The 20,283-nt window shown below is 40.3% G+C and overlaps 1 protein-coding gene across 7 annotated transcripts in view; it reads left to right on the forward strand.

The window, feature by feature from the left end:
- ENOX2 (ecto-NOX disulfide-thiol exchanger 2) overlaps window positions 1–13,278 on the forward strand; it is a 281,772-nt gene extending 268,494 nt beyond the window's left edge. For 4 of the 7 annotated variants that reach the window (XM_057718169.1, XM_057718171.1, XM_057718173.1 and 1 more), the window contains 4 exons: window positions 1,079–1,186; window positions 4,951–5,059; window positions 7,688–7,773; window positions 10,282–13,275. In XM_057718169.1, the coding sequence (XP_057574152.1) occupies window positions 1,079–1,186; window positions 4,951–5,059; window positions 7,688–7,773; window positions 10,282–10,413 (435 nt within the window). In that variant the 3' untranslated portion in view covers window positions 10,414–13,275. Of the gene's footprint in view, window positions 1–1,078; window positions 1,187–4,950; window positions 5,060–7,687; window positions 7,774–10,281 lie in introns of all 7 variants that reach the window. The other 3 variants (XM_057718172.1, XM_057718175.1, XM_057718174.1) reach the window with 2 other exon arrangements.
- The last annotated feature ends 7,005 nt before the right edge of the window (window positions 13,279–20,283 follow it).

The raw sequence follows: 20,283 nt of genomic DNA on the forward strand, positions 1-20,283 counted from the left end.
TTAATTAGAACATGTAAATTACATCAGAGATCTTTCCACCAAAAAAATACCTCTCCTCAGCTAGACTTCAAAGAATTTTGACAATGTACATTGTATTGTGTGTCTCTTAGCCCTCCCAATGGTCTTTTGCAAGGCTCTGAAAAGCAAAACTTTTGAAAACATTTTGTTGTTTTCCTTCTTACCTTGAATTTGAAACCACTCCACATAAGAATGGAGTGGTTCAATTTAAAACTAATGAACTTTTTTTTTCTTTCCATCACTTCAAAAACCTCAGTGAGACAATTAGGTCTCTATTTCCTGAAAAATTAATTTTACTCATTTTGAATGCTTTTTATTGGAAAATAACCTTGTAAACAATGGTAAAATTTCTCCCATCTTATCCCCGATAGTGGTATAGTCTAATATGATGGTTAAGAGCATGGGCTGTGGGTTTGACTCAACCTGGGTTTAAATCCCAACTCTGGCGCTTACTATCTGAATAACCTTAGCCAAACCACTAAACCTCTCTAACCTTCAGGCTTATGTGTCGTAGGGTTATCGTGAGGCTTAAATGAGATCATGCATATGAAACCCTTTGCACAATACTTGGCACATGGTGGATGCTAAATACATAGTGTTTGTAGTAATCATTAATGATGACTACTGATAAGGGAACTAACATTTGTAAAATTTGGATTCTTTACTACTTTTCTCACAGAAATTGAACTTGCTTGGAAAATGGCTATTTGCAAGAATGCTTTACATCATTAAGTTCAGTTCTATGCCAAAATCAAGATATTGCCCATATAGTATTAACTGCACCCCACCCTTACACCTGGCTGCAATGGGAAAGCTAAGTGATTAGATCAATTAGTTTCTCAGACTCTTTCTAAAATATGAACAAATCCAAAAGATTCATAAGAGCCAAATAAAATAACTTCAAGTGAAAAGTATCTTGATTTTCCCTTTAGCATCTTTGCATGGAAAAATGATGTGTGTGCTGGGGGAAAGTGAGCCAGGCCTGCCTTTTAACTTCAGCCAGGGTTTTTAAGTGAAGTGTGGCTTCTTAAGACTTGATTGTCTTTGGTCTTTCTTGTAGCATCTACTCAAAGTCCAAGAGGAATACAAAAGGAAAGAAGCTGAACTTGAAAAAATCAAAGATGACAAGTTACAGGTGGAAAAAATGTTGGAAAATCTTAAAGAAAAGGTATATGAGTCCTAAGTGACCCTTTTCACTTGTCCCCTTTCCCCTTTTCAGTGAATGAAAATGCCCTGGAAGTTCCTACCAATAGGTATCAATGTGGAATGCTTGGTTGATTGGGGATTTAAAGCCCCTCTCCAGGGTAATTCTTGAATCAAGGGCTCTGCATTTAGGTATGAGTCCTTGGCATTTCTAAAGTTTCTGGAGAGTGGACCTTTCAATGAATAAAATGTCCGTCCATCCCTAACATTTCTCAGTTTTCCTTCTTAGAGAAGATCAGAGTATACACCTCATCTCTGCTTCATCTAGTCAAGCAAATAAGAACAAAAAAGCCCATGTGACACAAAATACTTTTAATTATGCATTTCATTAAACGAAGAAACACAAGTACAACTAGATCATTGACATTTCTTTGCAGACACTCCATCTAGTGTAATAATGAGCTGCTGCAGGTTGAAACAGCCAAAACCAAAAGGGGGGAAACTTAGAAAGCAAGCAAGGAGACACATTATTCTAAAGCTAGATAATAGCAACAGGGAAGGGAAAATGGGACTTTGCCTAATGAAAGCCTGCAGCCATAAGAACCACCAGTGAGGACCTCTGAGAAAATCTACCACCTTCTAGATGGATTAATGTATCTCAACCGTGCATTGGGTGCCCAGTCTATTTAAGATATGTAAAGTCTACTTATGGCATCTTCCTGTCACACCTCTCTAATTTCCTTTATGCCTGAACATTCAAGTGAACTTATCCTCTGAAAAGAAAGGCCCATTGACCAGAGCTGCCTGACTTTAATGTCTCAGAAGGAAGAGAAGATTAGGAGCTTAGACCAAGAATCAGAAATCAATTCCACAGTTCTACAATTCAATGAGAGCTCATGCCCTTTCTCTTCTGTGCTCAGCTCAGGAAGATGCAATGCATACAGGCCCTGGGTGTGTTTGCCAGCATAGTGACTTCCCCCCAGGGTGTGATTAAGAACTGGCAACCTTGGTGTAGTTGAAACAAATGATTGAAAGTGTTTTCTTCCAGAGGCCATTTGCAATATGCTTTTAATTCTTCTACTTCATAAAACCAACTCACTTTCCAGTTTTGTGGGTGCTATTAAAGAAACGAGCATAATCCCAGACAAATTCATTTATCAAGCATTTAACTGAAAAGTGCCAAAGCTGCTCGATTTAGCAGGACTTTCCTCATAATATCAGAGCTTCTAAAATGTCCCAGAGCTACTGCTCAGCTCTGTTTCGCTTCTTGCATAAGACAGAGTGTGTAGTGTAGCCAGAAGACTATAGACAGATGTGGGGTTATACTAATGACATTAAGCTTAAAATCAGTCTTCAGGATTGACATCAAAAATTGACTTGAGGACATTTTAGTGTGAGCAGCCCTATGCTTTGTCAAGTATTTCATTTAAAGAAGTGAAGGGTCAAATGGTATAGAAAAATCTTGTGATGTTATACCTAAGTGTTTCCCATTTTGAAACTAAATATACCATGAAGTGGCAGCTAAAGAGGACAGGGAGAGAGATCCAATTGATAATCAGAAAAATGTGAGTCAGAATATGTTTTTGTCCTGTTATTTTTTTAAAGTGAGGCTTCCATCAGAGGAAGTTGTGACAGTTCATTATAATCTGATCTTCTCTGGGAAGCTGATTTGTGACCAAATATTTCAAACTGACACAATTAGGTTAGGAAGCAAAGTACCATCACATTAGACTGCAAAAATAATTTCAGGTTGAAAGGAAAGCAATAAGTTTTGGTGAGGAGGGATCTTTTTTCTTTCCGTTTGGCTTTCTTGACAGTAAACCACAGTGTGAGTTATTGTCAGTGTTTTGCAATATAACAATGTGACTTATGTCTGTCTTACTGCAGAAAGAACTAGCTCTTTGAATCTGCTAGTAAAATTCAAGGTGATAATCATGCCTTCAATATACCGTCTAATTTTTAAAATGCCAGCTATAGTAAAATTGAAGTCAGGTTTTTAGTAAGGCTACATTTCATTTCAAGATGGCTAAAACTTCTCAGGGTGTCTTCATATCTTAAATCAACCCCAATCTGTTAAACTCTCACACTTAAGAAATGGCTTACTGAATCATGTAATGTTTTGAGGGGGTTAGAAGCAGATGTATAGCCTGTGGCTTAGAAGAGAGCCAGCAGTTTATATCAAACTTGGCCTGATGGTTACTGACTGGATTGGATTCTAAAGGCCAAAGATTGAGTAGGTCATCAAGAAAGGTTTCCCTTCTGACTACAGCCTGGAAGCCTGTAAATCCACAAAACAACATGTCTTGCAGCAAAGACCATTAGCTTCATTCAGGGGCAGCATCCTGGAAGCTTTGAAGGCATCTCTAAAGAAAAAAGAAGGAAACCTGTCCCTGCTGAGGGCTTGTGGAAGGAAAGAAGTGACAAAGCATCTGAGTCATCCATGATCTGCTCCCCCTTGGGAACATTTCCCCAGCCCTCTCTTTTACAACAGAAGTGAGACTGAAGCAGTGATTTCTTTTATTCCTTCTTCTGAAAGCTCTTCCTTCACATTTATAATACGGAAAAGATGTTCTCAGTACCCAAAGAGAGAAAGAAAAATCTGAAAAAGGTCTGGGGGCATTTTTCAGTTAGGTTGCTGGTCATGGATTTCACCTGAGTATCTCTTATGAAACATACACACTGTGCTTAGAGAAAACTTTGAACAACAAGGAAGGCCACTGACCAATGATAGTTTTGGTCATGGTCATTTCTTGCTGTAAAGTCATAAATATCCTAATTGATAGTGTCGTTATCCAAGAGGAGAGAGAGAGAGCTGATAGTCAATAAATAGAGACGCTAATTTTTAGTTCAAGAGCCAACAGTTGATTACCTGTGAGTGGATCAGCTACACTGTAGATTCTCCATTCAGGCATGGGACTGACCTTTAGCAGAGTGTAGACCTAAAATAAAAAGAATGGTCCTTTTCACATTGGGTGGCCTGGGATGAAATCCTGGCTGTATCATTTTCTAGCAATGTGATCTTAGGCAAGTTACCTAATTTATCAGAGCCTCACTTTCCTCACCTGTAGAATGGAGATAAAAGCTATCTAACTGTGCCTGGCATCTCAATGACAATAAATGTTGAGTCTGGTTCCCCAGATTACTTACATAGAGTCGAGAATGATGAAGGCAGAAGGAGAAAAAAAAAAACTAGTAAAGGTGAATGTCTAAATTTGTGTGTGTGTTTTGAAGCCTAATAAGGAAGCTTTGGATTATCGGTGATGCTTTCCTAATTTATGCTATTTTCCCTCCCATTCAATAATCAAAATTGCACAGTATTGCTATGGAGGTGCTGTTAAGAAGTTCCCTGTTGGGCTTCCTAGGTGGCGCAGTGGTTGAGAATCCGCCTGCCAATGCAGGGGACACGGGTTCGATCCCTGATCCAGGAAGATCCCACATGCTGCAGAGCAACTAAGCCCGTGTGCCACAACTATTGAGCCTGTGCTTTAGAGCCCGTGAGCCACAGCTGTTGAGCCCACGTGCTGCAACTACTGAAGCCCACATGCCTAGAGCCCGTGCTCGGCAACAAGAGGAAGCCACGGCAACGAGGAGCCCGCGCACTGCAACGAAGAGTAGCCCCCACTCACTGCAACTAAAAAGAAAGCCTGCGCACAGCAAAAAAAAGACCCAACACAGCCAATAAAATAATAAATAAATAAATAAATTTAATAAAAAAAAGTCCCCTGTTGTATAATTGAAGTCTGTTACCATATACGTTACACTGACCCGGGTGACATATTATTCCCACAGGAAAGCTGTGCCTCTAGACTGTGTGCATCGAGCCAAGATAGTGATTACCCTCTGGAGAAGACCCTGAACAGCTGCCCTATCAAATCTGAACGCGAAGCACTGCTAGTGGGTAAGGAAGCTAACACACACATTCAGCGTATAGAGTGCAGTGGAGTGGGGGGAAGGATTAGCCTGAGATGAATATGCACATGCCAAGCATTTATGAAGCATGACAGTGCAAGGACCCAGAGTCCTGAAGACGACAGGATAAGAACAAGTACAGATTTCAATCAAAATGGTAACAGCAGTTCCCAGCCTTCTTCAAACTCCTGGTGGCTACTGCCACATCAAGTGAGTCACTATAAGCACTATGCTAAGAGGGGGTCCACTGGAGAAACACGTTGTAGATTTTTTTAAATCTCTAAGCAAAGATAGGTGAACCCTCTCACTCCCACTCAATGGACAGTGCCGACACTGTTTGGCAGAGAGCTTCCTCAGATGAGCCTCCAGAGGAGGTGTGTGTCTCTCTTAAGTATTTCTAGGTTACTGGCAGGTGACTCAGGAGGCTGTCTATGGGATGTTGGACACTGGTGGGCTCTGATGAGTAAATGCTAGAATTGCTTTCATTACATAAAAGTTTATTCACAGTGGCAAGATAGCATAAGTGGTTAAGGAATCAGACAGAACTGGCTTTCTGTCTTGACCCCACCATTTCCATCCTGAGCTTCAGTTCCTCCATTTGCAAAATGGGCATATAGTATTATCTGTCTCAAAGAAGTTGCAAGTATTAAATACGACAATTCATCTAAATCACTAAACACAGTGCAACCCATAGTAAGCCCTCAATAAATGAGAACCATTTTGCACTTACGGCACTATTCACAAATGCTTGTTGACTTTATATTCTATTTGGAGAACAGTGGCAGATTGAGGTCCTAAAATATTCAGTCATTTCAAAGGAGCTGGTCTTGGGCCTCAACAGGCAACCCCAGCTGCCTTCTAGGAGGCTGAGCCACACAGTAGCCCCACCCCAATCTCAAAAGTTCTCCACACTAATTAGCTTCGGCATATGATAAAGATATATCCGCCTCCTTCAGTAATGGATATTGTACTCAGATTTAACACTTTGATATGTTAATAAAGATGCACAGGGGGATCTGCCAGTGAGTCTTCAAGAAGAGTGACAACTTATTTTCGTTTTCCTGCTCAAAGTTCTTTAACAAATTGGCATGGCAACAGGGAGACCTGTCAGAGAAGAGCCATGGGTAGGAGGAAGCCTTTGTAAGTGGATAGTTCTAGAAACAAAGATTGCTAAGATAAGTGTTTCATGTTTTGTTTTTTAAAAGAAAGTAGTCTTGAGCTGACAGAAAGGAAAATCTATTTTTTAAATTGGTTATTTGGGTGTGAACCCACAAAAACTACTTCATATTTTGAAATCTATGGAGTTATTTCTTGGCGTTTGACAGCCTTTCTTGGCCATAGCATCTAGAATTCCTTTGAACACGGACTGTCTTCTTCAGAATTTAAGTTTCTCAGCTTGAGTCAGTGTTTAGAAATTCAATTTACCAAGTCATTTAAGAGTAAAGTACTGTTATAAATAATAGTATCCATTTTGAATAGAGTTTTGAACCCTACCATCAGTTCCTCCTGGATCCTCCAACCCACCCACCTGCCATCTAATATTTGGAGGATTTTTACAAAGAACTGATTTGAACATCAAGCTACAATTTAAACTCGTGATACTCTTTGTCAACTGCTTAAAGGGATAAGCAAGTTGTAGTTTATAAACCAAATCAAATTCAGTTTTTATTTCCTGGCAGTTTTCAGCAAACTCAATTCTGGGTCTGTTTGATATGCCTAAGATCTGATGAAAGGAGATGAATTCATAAAAAATAAAGAAAAAAATAGTAGACTTCTGAACAGTTTATATTCTACCTGTTGCCAGAGAAAGTAGTATTAGCACAATTAACCTGATGCCAGAATAATCAAGGCAGTATGTGCAGCTGCCAATCACTTCAGAGTTATCCCAAGTAGAAATCATGCACACTCCAGGAAGCTGTAAATTGTTATAAGAACTCTGTTACTTGAATAGATTCAGGGCTCTGAGAACAAACAGAATGCTAGTCACCACTTGAGTGAATGAAATGTTTGGCTTTTCTTTATAGAGCTACTCACAGAATAAAACCCAAATACAACAGCAAATTCTCTTGTGAGAGGCACAAGGTTAATCAGGAAAAGTACATGATTTGTACTTTTGCCACAACAGCAAGACATTATTAAATGCATAAGAAGCTAAAACCCAATTTAAAGATGGTGCAGAGGAACTGCAACAACCCAGCACAATCTAAATTCATTGTAAAATGTAGAACTCAGATGGTGTTTAGCCATCGTGAATGATGGAAATGACTCCTCAAATGCCAGCTTTTCTCCATGCAGTATAGTGTAGTGAGAGGCAGTACACATAGTGGTTGAGAGCAACTGTCTGGGTTCAAATACCTGCCACTTACCAACTGTGTGATCTTGGGCAAGTTGCTTAAACTTTCTCTGCCTCAGTGTCTTCTCATATGTGAAATGGGGATGGTAATACCTACCTCACAGGTATGTTGTAAAGATTAAACGAGTAAAATATATATAAACTTAGAATAGTGCCCAATACATAATATGGTGTACATGTGAGTCGGCTCTTGCTAGACACTGTCATGAGGCATCTTGACGAATACAATGCTCAAGTGTAACTTCCATGCTATTGTCTCTATAGGGATTATCTCCACATTCCTTCATGTCCACCCATTTGGAGCAAGCATTGAATATATCTGCTCCTACTTGCACCGTCTTGATAATAAGGTATGTGGGGGCCTGAGATGGGCATGCAAGGCGATACAGGGTTCTTTGTGAACAGTGGCCTCACTCCTCAAACACAAATAAGTCATTTGTAATCACTGTAAGGAAATTTCCCTCACCTATTCTCTCACTGTGATTCAGTGTAGAGTTTTTCTCTTGCAAATAGGGTGACCATCCTTCCCTGTTTGCCTGGGACTGGGGGGTCTCCTGGGACTTGGGACTTCTAGTACGGACACCAGGGAAGTCCTGGGCAAATCTGAAATGAACTGGCCACCCTACTTCCAAGATATATTGTAGAAGAATTTTCCTCCTTTCTTTTAATTTACATATCATATGCTAATTAACAAATATTTCTCACCAATCAAACTTTTGCCCTGGGCCTTTAGCCATTAGCAAATGTTAATTTTCAAAATTGGAAGTCTTACTCCAACCACCTCCCCTACCGTCTCCATCATCACTGCCATTATCTACAATGACACAATCAAGGCAGGGACAAAAAAAAGTTGGAACAATAAGTCTGTAATATAGCCTGAATATTTGCTCACAGCTGATCTCATGGGCCAATTCCTTCCCTGGATGCTATCCTGTGGGGGAACTCACAAAGCATGAGGAACAAGGGTAAGTGCCAGTTCCCTAGAAAGTCAAAGATGCATGCCTCATATAGGCAGGAGGGAACTCTTAACCCCTCAGAATAAACTCATGATAGATTTTCTTCAGAAGCAGCATTCAGTTAAAGCTGCTCATGGATTGTACTCACTATTTCACAGGATCTGGGCCTTTTGAGAAGTGCCATTGAAATATAGATTCCTGACAGATGTCTAAAATGTTAAGCCATTTAAGCATGTGTCCTCGTAAGAGAGTCAGTGGCTCATTTGGGAATCCAGCTGTGGTGATACATCCTCCTCATAGCATTTGTTTTAGTTCTAGCTAGCACTCCCCTGTCATTTATGTCTGGGAAGTGATGCTATTCTTTAATTAAGCCGCCGGCCCGTTTGGCAGTGAGGGGAGGAATGGAATGAGAGCACCAGAACCAAGTGGTCTGTTGAAGTGGTTTGAAATTGAACTCTGTGTCAGTAAAAACGATCTGGTTTTTTTAATTGCAAAGATAATGCAAACATTTTCTCTTTAAAATGTAAGCAATATAGAACTACAGTAAAGGCAAAGGGAGAGTTCCCCACAATCCCACCCCTCAAGGATAACCATTGTTAACAGTTTGGCATATCTTATTTTATACCCTTTTTTATACAATTGCTGCACCTATATTGTATGTATATAAACATTATCGATTTATGTTTTTTGAAATGGGGATTCAACTCTACATGATACTCTACAGTGTGCTTCTTTCACTTAACTGGATACAGTCCACTAGTAGCACCAGGGAGAAGGCATGACCTCACTCCTAGTCTAGTGCCCGTTCTTCCTGAGCAGCTTCCTGCCAGGGTAGTGCCAGGGCCTCCCGAAGAGAGCCTGCAATGGTACCAACAGACTTTGGGTGTCCCTCCTACCAGTTAGGAATATTCACTGTGGCAGCAACTTGGGGTTTCTTTAAGGATCCCTTAGTGCTCTTCAGCCAAGCTCTAGTGCCCAGGTTCACAGTTAGGAAAGTTGCTACTAATGTAAAGATGAAGCAAGCCCTAAGGGTCCACAGATTTATTTTTGTTCTTGTATTGATGTGTGTGTGTGTGTGAGAGAGAGAGAGAGAGAGAGGAGTGGGAAGAGGGAGACAATGCACAGAAGTAGGTATACAGAGCATTCTCTATTCCTGTCACTTTTCCTTTGTGAACTAAGACATGTGTGAAGACTTCTGCTCTGGTGGCAGCCATTTCTGCCTCCCTCCACTCCCCAACGGCTTCGCAGCTTCAGTGGGCCTGAACATAACATCAGCAGCACTGATAAGCCATCATTCAGCTGGCTACAGACCCAAGCCTCTCCACACGACTGGCACCAGCTCTTTCCCAGAGAAAGCTTGGTGGCAATCAATCTCAAAAACATGCTAAGTGAAAGAAACTAGTCACAAAAGACTACATATTGTACAATTACACATATGTGAAATTTCCAAAAAATGCAAAACCACAGTGAAGAAAATCTGAGTCAGCATTTAGAAGTAAGGATTGACTGCAAAGGGGCACAAAGGAACCTTTGGGGGGGGTGATCGAATGTTCTAAAACTGAATTGTAGTGACAGTTGCACAATGGTATAACTTTACTAAAATTCATCAATGTGTACATGTAAAATAAGTGAATTTACTGTATGTACATTATACCTAAATGAAGCAGTTATGAAATACAGAAACAAAAAGAAAGCTCAGTAGACTCAGGTGGTCCAAGCAGAAGGCGGCTTCCATCTGGAATCCACTCAGCTAACACACAGACACACACACAGGAATGGGAGGGTCAATCCCATGCCCAGCACACATGTGCGCATCAGCATTCTAAAGCAACATCGGGGGGGAAAAGCCAGATTAGGAAGATGGGACTGGTTTTGAATGGAAATGTCCTCTCTGTCTCACAGATCTGTACCAGTGATGTGGAATGTCTCATGAGCCGACTCCAGCATACCTTCAAGCAGGAAATGACTGGAGTTGGAGCCAGTCTGGAGAAGAGATGGAAATTCTGTGGCTTTGAGGGCTTGAAACTGACCTGAATCCCTTTGCCTAACAATGTGGGATCCTGAAAATAAATGTGTGTTGGACAAGCTTAGAAAGTGATTTGTATTTTCAATGGTTTTCAAGTGAAAATTGTTCTAAAGTTGTCAGTTCATTCCTGGAATATCTTTTGAGTTAAAATAAGGATCCTAGAGCATCACCTCGAGCTACAGGCCCTGTAAAGAAATTGACTCAAACCTCAAGTGCTGTAACTTCCTCCCTTTCTGTCAATTGGTTGTCTCTTTTTATTAGTAGTATTAAAAAAGGCCTGAGGCTGAAGAGTATTTGAGGTGTTTTCAGTGTCTGTACTACTGTTGTAGATTTTAGTATTTTTTAAACTGTTAAACGAAATGTTTTTGATAATTTGTATGTGATTTGTGTTTCAGAACTTCTCTTCACATTAGGGTTGCTACTGGTGAGAGGAATGACAGGAGCACTAGGGACTCCATAACTGACATTGTCTTTCCAATCCCCAGTAGTCCAGTAAGTGTCTTCTAGAAGGTGCTTGACCAGGTTCACCTTTTAAAAGACAAAGCATGGTTTGTGGCTTTTTGCAAAATTACTGTGAACCAAAAGTTGACAAATGTTTCAAAGTTATTTTCTCTAATGTATCAGATAAAAGGTTTATTTCAGAATTTTAAAAAAAACTAGATGTATTCACAGTATGACTGGCATGTGTATGTGGTATTCAGAATCACCTTGTAAATAGTCTGCTTTTAAAGGAGGGCGTGATTAGTTTTCTATGAATTAAAACACACGTGTGTACTCATGCACACAAACACACACACACAGAGAGACATACAGACACACATACACATTAGCAGAAATGATTTATTTTGATATGCTTTCCCCTCTGGTCTTCTTACAAAGTCTGGTGGTCCCTTTTTTTCTGCTGTCAGTGTTGAATTGCAAACCATGTACTGCTGTAAATACTATGTTTACTTCATGCTGAATGTTTGCAAAGAGTTGATATGAGTATTAATAGAAAATTCCTGGTAATGACTAAATAGTGGGCTAGGGTGTGTGATGCTTCACGCAGATAGGTCGGGCCCACCTGGAGTGCTGAGTGCCAGGGACTCCTCCAGTTCTGCGGCACCCATCAGCAGATTACAATGGCAGAGTGTGCGTGGACCAGTCAGGAAGTCCTGCTTGATGGAAAGAAAGGGAAAGGATGAGGACTGGGGGCTAATATCCTAAGGCACAGATGGTCTTTTCTCCTGTGGTGTTGATGGTGCTTGTAATAACATAAGCATGCCCTCCCTTGAGTCTTGATTGAAAATAAGAGAAGGTACTAAGTAAGCAAAGCCAATGAAGAGTATTTCAGGAAAATACTTTGTAAATCAGATGTCAGTAGTGTTCAAAGTTGTATTTTTAAAAGATAAATATTCCTTTTTTATACCTCAGTTTGGTGTCCTGTTTTGAATTGCTTGCTCTGTAAGTAATCCTTTAATAAATCATCTCAGTTTCTTCCTTTGAGTTACCAGAATATTGGAAGAAGACGCTAAACCTTCTGCTTTGACAGCTAGAAATAGGATTCCACAGCAGCCCATTCATGCTGAAAGCTGGCTTTCCCCAAGCACCCAGCTGTGGCACCAGCAGGAAGCGAGGGTTATTTTTACACTAGCTTCCTCACTGAAGCATCTCTGTCATCAGCGCTACAGAAGGCTTTGATTCATCAGTCTCAGGGGTCCTGGAATGCGTTGTTTTAATAACATCTACGAAATCAGGGGAAATTTGCCACTTATCAATTATTTCTTATTTAAATAAGTTAAATAAAATGTATTTAAAACAACAACTGCCACACCCAGCTCCCTTGCTCTCCTTCATTTGATCTACTTGTAGTACAAATGCTCTCTTCTTCTTATTCCTGCCAATTTATTCCAGGTGTACTTCTCCTAAGCCTTCCCGAATATACTAGTTGTAATTTTGTGTGTCAAGTTGGCTACACTGTAGTGCCCAGTTGCTTGGTCGAGCACCAGTCTAGATGTTGCTGTGAAAGTATTTTTTGAGATGTGATTAATAGTTAAACCAGTAGATTTTGAGTAACATATCTTACCCTCCATAATGTGGGTGGGCCTCATCCAATCAGTTGTAAAAGACTGAAATCCTCCAAGGAGAAAAGAATTGTGCCTCTAGATTGCTTTGGACTCAAAACTGCAGCATTAACGCCCGCTAATGCCTGCAAGAATTTCCAGACTGCCAGCCAGCCCTACAAAGTATCAAGCTTGCCAGCACCCACAATTACATCAGCCAATTCCCTAAAATAAATATATATATATGTGTATATATATATACACACACACACATACGTATACATATGTGTATACACATACAGATATATATGTATGTGTATGTCTATATATATATATATATATATAGTGTGTGTGTGTACACACATCCCATTGATTCTATTTCTTTGGAAAATCCTAATGCACTAGTCCAGAGTTGTTAAAAGTGTGTGAAAATAAGTATGTTTGCATTATATTACATAAGCAAATTGTAGCACATACCATCTCTCACAAACATTTTTCATTCACCATAGAAATCTATTAAAGGAGCTATGTTTTCTTTACAAATGCTCAGTGCTATTTATTGTTCTGTTGTTCCTCCTGAATTTTGAAATTTTACTGTTTTGTTATTTTTAGGAGATACAGTAGTTAGATTTTTTCCAGATAATAATGAATAGAAGCATTCTTTTATTTTACAAATGGTTGTTTCATCTCCCTTCCTAGTCCTGTGACATTGCCAGTTCTGATTTTTTAATATTACCAAGTGGCTTGTTAAATGTCTTCAATGCAAATGGAAAAGTTAGTTTTCAGAGCCAATTGGACACGTCTGTGTTCAAATTATACAGTTTCATATTTCATTGTGCCCCAAAATGTATGCTTTTCATATAATGCAGAATAAACTGTGTTACTTGAAAAGACAGCATAGATGTGCAAGACATTTGACTCACCTGATAGGACTGGGTGAGCCCTTGGGATTCTTAGCTATCTTGGACAGTCTATCAAAAAGACCTGGATTCACTTTTCACCACAACTGCTACCATCTACTGAGCACCTGTTATGCTCTCACGCTGCCTAAAGTCACTTCCTGCCTATGTGTCTTCGGGCCAGTTACATGGACACAATGGGAGTTTACATTTTTTAAAATTAAGGAGAAATATTACCTACCCCAGAGAGGGTGGTAAATATTCAAGACAGCATCTGTAAAATGCTCAGCCAGTGCCTAGGCCAGAGTGTGTTCACAATAAACAGTTATGATTTTATGATTATGGTTCAGTCAAAAGTAATTATGAGTCATGACCTTGCTCTCATTTTAAGAAAAATGTTTTTGTGTTCACACCTAGAGTTGTGGGGCTACATCATGTTGCTGGGCTTCAAGAAAGGAAATTCAGCTGTTTAAACATATTCAGAACTTTGACTCAGGCCCAGGCACTCTGCCAGACACTGTGGTATACAAAAGGAGCATGACTGGCCCTTGCCCTCAAGGAGCTAGAAGGGTAGACTTTAACACACTGAACTGAAATCCTTCATCCTTTACTACAACTGTGAAACATAGATAGCACTTCCCTGTTTCAGCTGAGACTCTGAGATGAAAAGTTCCTAAAAGGCAGAGATGAAATTTGAATCTTGGTCTGTCCAACTGAAAACTCAAAACTTTCTATTGGCCCATTATCTTGGCCCAATATCTTATTTAACCTTCATATCAACCTAATTGGTAAGAATTATTATAAAGCCTACATGGTATTTGATACATTCAGATGCCATTATAGAGAACCTGATATGTACAAGCCTTGGTACTAGAAATTCAAAAGAGAACAAAATATGACCTCTTCCATCAAGAGTGGACACTGGTTTGGATGCCTGCTAAATGACACAGTCATGTACGAGGTGCTGCAGGAGGGATATCAAGGAAAGCTTCACAAATGTCAGGAAGCGTGAAATATGGTAAGAGGAGAAAACAGGCTCAGAAAGTTTAAATTATCTGCTCAAGGTACACAGCTAGACTGTGACAAAGCCCAGGATTTGAACTCAAATCGGCCTGGATCAATTTATGCTCTATTATACCATGGTTCCCAAGGCCACTTTCTAACACTGTCACTTAACCTCTCTGAGCCTTTGTTTTTTCATTTATAAAGTGGAAATCTCAGTGTACTTCCTTCCTTCTTGATTTAAGAAGCTTTGCTCAATGTAAAGTGCCCAGTACTAATCATGCCAGGCAAAATACATGCTCAATAAGGAGCTATAATAATTATTCAACTAATAATCATACTAAGAATATTTTAATGACATCAGAGCTACCTTTCCAGTACTGGGAATCCCATAAGACTACAGGGTAACTCAAAAAAAGAATGAGACTTGCTGGTTCAGAGAAATTCAGAAGATTTTAGTGAACGATACTGCATCAGGGTAAGTAATGCCTGGCCCAAGCCTGACATAAGGAAGAAACTTCCTTCTGCTGTCTTATGATACAGTCTCTAGTATCCTTCCAATTTTATCCCTCCCATCACAGGAGAGACCACATCTCATAAACAAGGCAGCCAGGGGGACTTAATCTTCTCTCCCATATTCCAAGATCCATAACATCATTCCATTCTTTCAGTCTGGCAGGAAGCTTTGAAGATCTCAGCTTGCCTAAATTTTCTACCTGGTGGAATGTCTCAAAGTGCTATGCAGTAGGTCCTTATTGGTTGTCCATTTTAAATATAGCAGTGTGTACATGTCAGTCCCAAACTTCCTAACCATCCCTTCCCCCACCCTTTCAACCAGTGACCATAAGTTCATTCTCTAAGTCTATGAGTCTGTTTCTCTTTTGTAAGTTCATTTGCATAATTTCTTTTTAGATTCCACTTATAAGCAATATCATATGAAAATATGCATTTTACTATGCATCTGGACATTGACAGTTCATCAACATCATACCTGGACATGCATAAAAGTAACTAAATTTGGTTGTATTTGATTAAAAAGAAGCCATACTGAATTACTTAGGGCAACAGAAGGAAAGAAAAGGAATTGATTACACACAAGTATGAGCATTCAAGACTATAGAAACTTATGGAGATGATTTCAGATCTTGGGTGGAAAATGAGATGCAGGACATAAAAAAGAGTATTCTCTACCTAACTGCGTTCACTCCACGTCTGTCTGAATGTTAGATTGCCCTAAAATTAATAGTCCTCTAGGGCATCAGACGTCTGCAACCTTAACTCATTAATATTCCTCAACAAATACTTCACATTGTGCTTCAAAGTGTTTTCAAAGCAACTCTGTACACAGACATTATGTCATCTGAACTTCACAGCACCCTGCAGGGGCAGATGGTCCCCTCCCCATTATTGCCACGAAGGAAAACAAGTCTCAGAAAGAGAAGAGCCATACCTTAGGTCGCACAGCTAAGTGGATGGTGGAGCTGGAGTGAGAATGCAGGACTCCTGGGTCCTCCCAATTTCCACCCCCTTCAGCTCCAGCCTCTGCGTAGTATGGCTGAGAGAATGTAAAGGGTTCCTAATTTTTGGTGCCATGTACCCCCCGGGAAATCTGGTGAAGCCTGTGAACCCTCTATCAGAATAACATTTTTAAATACATGAAATAAAATACAAAGGAAACCAACTGTATTGAAATAATACCGGTATCAAAACATGTGTGACATAGTAACTAACATATGTGCTCCTATAACACATTAAATAGCAATGTGTATTGACAGGTCTAATAACTACTATAATTCTGAAGTAGATGAACGTAAATATTTCAAAAGCTTTGCAATAACTCGTAATATGAAAATATCTGTGATACTTGTGAAAAAGTCATAGGTACTGCTAATACCACTGGACTTTGTTTACCTACATTTAAAATGGAAGAAAACACTAAATTTCAGTTATAGGTTAGTGAAAATCTAAACGTATTTTTTCCACCCAAATTCACACGCTTCCTAAGTTCTTCCCACAGTCTCTAGGTTAAAAAAGAAAAAGACTCCTGCTAGAGGAGATTGATGAAATGTAAAGTGAGAGCCCCCAAAGTGGGACCAGCATTAATTTCATTAAATACATTAATATTTATAAATTACTTAAAACATTGCCCATCACATAGTAGCAATAAATTTTACAAATGATAGATACTGATTTTTTGTACATTTTGAAACGGTGAAATTCTAAGTCAATACAAAACTGACAGGAGGGTCCCTCAAGCCTGTATTTCTGGATGAAGAAGTGACAGATGAGCTTCAGTGTGAGCAAACACAAAGTACTGCATTTAGGAGAAAATGAGCCAAATACTATTCACAAGATGCTAGTCTCCAAACCATCAGTTCTGGCACAGGAAAGGGATCTGGGAGTTGTTGGAGAGAAGTTCCTGAAGACATCTGTCCAAACTGTGGTGGGAATCATAAAAAGACAACAAATTCTAAACACATTAAAAAATAGAAACAAAATATAAGACATTATTGTATTCCCATTTTTAAAAAAAGTTTTGTACCCACACCAATAAAACAGTGTGTTTCCATGTGGCTGGGCTTCAAGACATGAAATTCAACATTTCAATTCGAATGTTGCTCAAGTGTTTATTCTGTCCAAGACATTCTGCCAGCCAATAGGAGATGCAAGGTTGAATATGACAGGGTACCTGCACTTGAGGAGTTTGAAGAGGCGTGCTAAGAATCAAGATTGGTGGATTTTAATACATTAAAGAAATATGTTCTACCCTATCGACCAAGCGAGACTTGGACTACCATATAGTCCAAGAGAGAGAAGCCTAGAATGTTGAATTCAATGTTTTTCACATAATAAGCTCCTTCACCCTCCCCTCTCCTGCTCCCTCTCCCGCTCCCTCTCCTTCTCTCTCCTCCCTCTCTTTCTCTCTCTCTCTCTCTCTCTCACACACACACACACACACAGAAATGTGTGCAGTGCTTGGCAATGCCAGTATTACAATCATGCTTTGTTTATTCAGCAATAGAAGACATTGAGGTATTTAAGTGAGTTTGCCAGATAATTGGAACATGCCCCTTCCAGAACCAATCTTTTTTTTAAACCATTTTAAATGAAAACATTTCTAAGATGTTTTACATCTATCCCATACTGTTAAACAGAGCGTTCTAGACCTGTCTTGATCTTGCTGTGATAACTCCATACTGAGCCATCACAATGACTATTAGCTAAAAACATTAATTATGAGAAAACTACTGAGAAAGAATATTCTTCCCACTAACTCAACCATACATGGGACAATGAAAGGGCTGATTCCCTGATAAATGTCCTTCCTCATTAAATGGCTAAAACCAGCCTCCACCAGCCCTAACTACCTATGCTAACCCAGGCTCACTATTCCAGAAATGCTGGGACTAAGTGCTGCTCGTGGGACCACAAGCAGGGATGTTACTCTGAATCTCAACTGTCTGAAGGGCTAAAGGTGCTTGCCCCCTCTGCTGGCCTAATAGCCTGGGGAAAAGGAGACAATATTGTCTCACCATTCTCCAACCTCTGCCCAAATATGCTAGTAAGAAATACTACTGCGAAATGGCCATTTGGCTTATCTGACAGCTAAGTCAGGAGAATTGGACTTCCTGGCTCTGTCACTGGCCCTGAGACCTTAGGAAGTCACTCAACCTCTAGGTCCCAAGAGTGGGACAGCAGGAGAGAGGATACTGGCATTGCTAGCTAGATTTTTCTTTCTTGCTCACCTAATAGAACCAGTAAGGCCTCAATAGAGTCGATCAGCCTGTGGCAGCCCAGGTTGATGAGCACTGTGTTCTGGCCAGTGTTCAGAAAGTGAATATGCACTGTTATCAACTTGGTGAGCCAGTGACAGCACAGGGCCTGTGGCACTCAAGAATCCTGAGGGAGAAAGGTGGAGGGAGGCACAGGTAGAGACACTTCGTTGCCACCATCTCCCATGTGAACCCTCCAGGGACTGTGTTCACCCCTACCGCCCCCAAATGGCCCATGACTTGCTCCTCCTTCACTTGGAAGGGCGTAGAGACAAAATAAAATCATACCTACTGCAGACACCAAGCCCCAAGGCCAGGCTGGAATAAGACTCTCTATGGTCACCTTAGCATAACTCTCTGCTGCATCCAGCATCAGAGTCAGAGCCTCTAGCAGCAGCTGCTTCAGCTTGTGTGCATCCCTGAGGCTGTCCTCTGCAGTGGAGTAAAGGAGGTCTGCTGAGTCTGTCTGACTCCCAAAATCAGAGTGTTCTCACCCCACTCACTGTAGTGACAGTGGGCTGGAATAGAAGCATCTTAGCTCACGTTCACAGGGAAGCAGGTATGTCTCACTCACGTAAAGAAGTGCACACTTCAGAGTAGGATTGAGTGGCCCCTCTGGTTCTTCATTTCTCTCAGAAACATCAGGACAGGCTTACACGGCATCAAGATACACATTGATTCCTGATAGATGTTACCCTGAATTTACAGGCTAAATATCCCAAGAGGTACAAACACCTTCCAAGTCCCCCTCCCATCTCTTACCTACCCAGCTGGTCCCTGCTGAGTGACTAATACACGTCAGCTTCTAACAGCCAATCTCATGGGCTTTTGAGCTTCTCAGCCCCAAGAACCTTCCTTCCCTGGCCAGGAAGCAGCACTGCACTGAGGGTGTGCTCTGCTCACCCCAGGGCTGAGACTCAGCCAATTTCGGTTGGATGCAGGCAGCTGCCTCATGGTTTTCATGGATGCCCTGGCACATGGGCACAGGGCAATCACACTGTGCTTCTCAGTGTCCCTAGGGCATCAACATTTGATGTGGTCAAGCAAAGCCGTCCTCAAGGTACCATTCTGCTCAGGAGAAAAGGGAATATGCCAAGGTCTCAACCAGGGACCACAAAGCAGACAGGATTGGCTGAGTCCCCTGGTCCTAAAACTTCCTTAAAAACTTGCCCTAAAAGGGAAAAGCTAACCAAAAATGAAAATGAATACAAAAGTTTATGCTTTCCTCCAGTGTTCATAGCAGTACTATTTACAATAGCCAAGACATGGAAACAACCTAAGTGTCCATCAACAGGCGAATGGATAAAGAAGTTGTGAGAAGCTGTGATACACACACACACACACACACACACATACACAATGAAATACTACTCAACCATAAAAAGGAATGAGATTTTGCCATTTGTAGCAACATGGATGGGCTTGGAGGGCATCATGCTAAGTGAAATAAGTCAGACACAGAAAGACAAATACTGTGTGATGTCACTTATAAGTGGAATCTAAAAACTACAAGAAACTAGTGAATATAACAAAAAAGAAGCAGACACAGATATAGAGAACAAACTAGTGGTTACCAGTGGGGAGTGGGGCGAGCGGCAGTAAAGGGGTGAAGCAGTAGGAGGTACAAATTTTGGGTATAAGATAGGCTCAAAAATGTACTGTACAACATGCAGAATATAGCCAATATTTTGCAATAACTGTAAATGGAAAGTAACCTTTAAAATTGTATAAAAATTAAAAAAAATTTAATGGAGGCCATAAGATACATCACTCAAAACTAAGAAAGTTTTAAGAGTGGCAGTGTTGCCACTATTAATTTTGATGAGACACAAGGCCTAGACTTGGACTTTCCAGGCAAAATGAGATGCTTGACCACCTTAAGGGAGCCAATTTGAGTTGTGTGTTGGGATAATAATTATATAAAATATCTTAACTGATATTTAGAATTAAGTAATCCAAATGCAACTATATTTCATCTGGTATGTCTATAAATACAATGTAAGAAAGATAAGAGTTGAGGACTTAGATGTGAAGCTCTTAATTAAATAAAAGAAGGTCTCATAAGAAAAAGTTTATGCTATCCTGAGCATAAGGAAATAGGCACATCCTCTCTGCTGGTGGGAGTGTGAATGGTAAAACCTTTCAGAAGGGAGAATCCTTTA

The sequence above is a fragment of the Hippopotamus amphibius genome, chromosome X (genome assembly GCF_030028045.1).
Source record: "Hippopotamus amphibius kiboko isolate mHipAmp2 chromosome X, mHipAmp2.hap2, whole genome shotgun sequence".
In the NCBI taxonomy this organism is placed as follows: Eukaryota; Metazoa; Chordata; class Mammalia; order Artiodactyla; family Hippopotamidae; genus Hippopotamus; species Hippopotamus amphibius.